The following is a 3,507-nucleotide window of genomic DNA, read 5'->3' on the forward strand; positions in this document are numbered from 1 at the left end:
CTCACACAGAGATCAGTCCTGCCCCCTCCTTTTCAACAACCCTAGGAAAAATCATTAGGCATCATGGACTCCAGGGCTGTTAATGTGCTGATGTCACCAACAGGCTTTACAGCTCATTCTCAGCAGTGCTGGTGTCACAAAGCCCATGTGAGATAAGCCCACAGATAAGACACAGACATAACAATACCTACAGGACACAAGCACCTGACTGAAGCTCAATCGAGGTGAGACAGAAGTGAAAGCTGGTAGGAAGAGGTAAATGATCTGAGGATCTTAAAAGAATATCACCCTGTCCTCCATCAAAGGCACCTGTCAAGATTGCCCAGGTAACATGAAGCATTGGAGTACTGCAAGACTCATCCCTGCTTCTTGGGAACCAGGTAACAACAATACCAAGAATGCCTTCTTCCACCTCTGCGGATCCAGGAGACTTCACCTCTTTGGATCAGAGAAAGACCTCACAATCCACCGTGATTATCATACACATTGTAAGGAGAGTGATCACTTTAGATAAGCTATTACCAGCAGGAGAGTGGGGTGGGGGGAGAGAAAACCTTTTGTAGTGATAATCTCCCATTTTTTCATGGTTTGTGTGTATAAAAATGTCTTCTGTATTTTCCACAGTATACATCCGATGAAGTGAGCTGTAGCTCACGAAAGCTTCTGCTCAAATAAATTGGTTAGTCGCTAAGGTGCCACAAGTACTCCTTTTCTTTTCACAATCCATGTTTGTCACCTCTAGATCGGGTGACTGTAATTCCCTCCACTTTGGGTGATCAATGAGGGCCAACCCAAAACTCCAGCTTCTTCACCTGGCAGCAGCCTCTTATTGAGTTGCAAGGAACACACGACACCAGAGTTCCACACTCCCCTTCTGGGAATGGGCTCAGTTCAATATCTGGTCCTAAACCTCAAAATCTTTAATGGGCTGGGGCCAGGTTAGCTGCTCATAAGACCACAGTGCTCCTTGGGGACACGGATGCTCCTAGAGTAAGAATATTGGCAGCTGAAGGCAGGGTGAATTGGGTACTGGACCCTACACAGTGAAATAATCTACCAGGGGAGACCAGAATGCATTCCAGACTCACCACCTTGAAAGCTCAGTGCAAAATGCATGTTCCTGCAAACGCCTAATGTAGCCGTAGTAATGGGGCAAAAATGATTTTATATAAATACATATATAGCTCTTACCCCAGGTAGGTGAGAGAAGAGCCCAGCCTGGTTTGTCTTGTGCCTCTCTTATTTTATTATCTCCATGCCTGGCTACTACAGCAATCCATACTCTCTGTGTATCACAGCTAGCCAGATTGTTAAAAGACTCTTTTTCTACATGTCACAGGTGTTGAATTGTGACCTGGCCACTATACTTGATGACATCACTCCTCTGTCACCGAGTGGGGCTTTCATAACACCTGACAAGTAGTCCTCCTACAGCTTGCACTCTCATCCCTGTTTCTTGCCTAACCATACTAAGAACATGAGGATGCAGTTCACAGAAAAGAACCACAACAGCTTGGTCTTGCAGGCCCTCAACAAACAGAGAAAGAATAGAGAGTTCTGCGACGTGGTACTCAGCGTGGACCAGCAGGTCTTCTCTGCCCACCTCAATGTCTTGGCAGCTGTGTCTACCCATGTGAAGAATCTGATCTCAAGCAATGACATGAAGTTAGGTGATGAGCTCTTTATCATCATCGATGCTAATTTCCTGAACCCTACCTTGGTGGAGCAACTGCTGGACTATTTCTACACTGGTAAGGTGTTGGTGTCTGAGAAGAATGTGGAGGAGTTGCTGAAGGGGGCTAACTACTTCAACTCAGAGTCTCTAAGAGCCCACTGCTCTGACTTCCTCCTAAGGTCCCTTAAGAAGAACAACTGCCTGTGCTACCTGTTCCTAGCCAACACTTATGAGCTGAAAGAGGTGGCAAACAGTGCCTATGCTGGTATCCGTGACAACTTCTACTACTGGTCGGGCCCAGAGGGAATTTCAGACCTCCTGCGCTGCCCCCACCAGATCTTTGGCAAGCTGCTAAGGGATGAGAACCTTCACGTGCAGAACGAGGATCAAGCCTTCCTTGCCCTGCTCCAGTGGGTGAAACACAAAAGGGGAGAAAGAGATAAGTATTTCAAAAAGTTCTTCCCCTACATTCATTTAACTGGTGTCTCAACCAAGATGCTGCTAGCTGCCAGCCGCGAAGTGCTGCTGTTTGAGAGTCACTCTGGCCCCCTGGCTCAGATGGAGACCATTTTGAGTGACAGAAAGCAAGAAAGTCCTCAAAGTCTGCTGCTTTTCCAAAGAAAGGGGGCCTTAATGGACTCAGTGGTGATTTTAGGAGGCCAGAAAGAGCACGGTAGATTCAATGATGGGGTTTTTGCTTACATTATTGAGGAGAACATGTGGCTAAAACTAACAGAGATGCCATATAAAGCAGCCGCTCTCAGTGCAACTTCAGTCGGGAGGTACATCTACGTCTCTGGAGGAACAACAGAGCAGATATCTGGCTTAAAGACTGCCTGGAGGTACGATATAGATAACAACTCTTGGACTAAACTGCCTGATCTGCCCATAGGTTTGGTCTTCCATACCATGGTGACATGTGGGGGAGTGGTGTACTCCGTAGGAGGCAGCACAGCCCCAAGAAAATATGTCTCTCACATCTACAAGTATGACGAGAGGAAAGAGAAGTGGACGCTGGCTGGGAAGATGAGCATTCCTATGGATGCAACTGCATTGATCACAAAGGAAGACAAGTCTATTTATATTGTGACGGGAAGATGCCTGGTCAATGGGCGTTTCTCCCGAGTAGGGATGGTGGATTGCTTTGACACTCAGACAGGGGAAGTGGTACAGTACCTCACCTTTCCCATTGAATTCAATCACAAACCTCTGTTGTCTTTTCAACAGGACAACATCCTGAGCATACAGAGCCACAAACAAAGTCTGAACATAAACCTGCAGAAGATTAAAGCCAACAAGTCCATGAACACTGTGCCTCTCTTACCAAATAACTATACTTTGGATTTGTCTCATGCGGTATGTTCTATTGGTGACAACAAGGTGTTCGTGTGTGGAGGCATCATTTGTGCAGGTGACAAGCGACCTGAAGATTATTCTGTCAATCCAAATGCCTACCTGTTAGACCAAAAGACAGGGGAATGGAAAGTTTTGTCTGATCCTCCGGAAGCTCTGGATTGCCCAGCTTGCTGTACAGTTAAACTACCTTGCAAGATTCTCCGAAAAATTGTAATAAGATAATTTGGAAAAAACAAATACAATTCCTAGCAATAAAGAATGATTGAATCGCTGATACAAACAAATGATACATTATGAATTCACTTTGTTTCTTTATGTCATAGCAGATTCCAGTGGATGTTACTATTTAGCATGCCCATCAGTGGTTCCTCATTCCAAGGAATAGTCACTTATTTGTATCTCAAAATTACAAATTTGATGTTCCTTCACTTTGAAGATTCTTTATTTCACCAACAGAGAATCATGTGCCTGAGATT

At 45.3% G+C, this 3,507-nt stretch overlaps 1 protein-coding gene across 1 annotated transcript; it reads left to right on the plus strand.

The window, feature by feature from the left end:
- The first annotated feature begins 1,274 nt into the window (after window positions 1-1,274).
- Window positions 1,275-3,299, plus strand: CCIN (calicin). The gene has a single exon (XM_073346316.2). The coding sequence runs from the start codon at window positions 1,478-1,480 to the stop codon at window positions 3,251-3,253; it is 1,776 nt and encodes a 591-aa protein (XP_073202417.1). The 5' UTR covers window positions 1,275-1,477; the 3' UTR covers window positions 3,254-3,299.
- The last annotated feature ends 208 nt before the right edge of the window (window positions 3,300-3,507 follow it).

Source organism: Lepidochelys kempii, chromosome 5 (genome assembly GCF_965140285.1).
Source record: "Lepidochelys kempii isolate rLepKem1 chromosome 5, rLepKem1.hap1, whole genome shotgun sequence".
In the NCBI taxonomy this organism is placed as follows: domain Eukaryota; kingdom Metazoa; phylum Chordata; order Testudines; family Cheloniidae; genus Lepidochelys; species Lepidochelys kempii.

Coding starts and splice junctions, on each gene's coding strand:
- CCIN (XM_073346316.2), top strand. CDS start 1,478: ATGAGGATGCAGTTCACAGAAAAGAACCACAACAGCTTGGTCTTGCAG.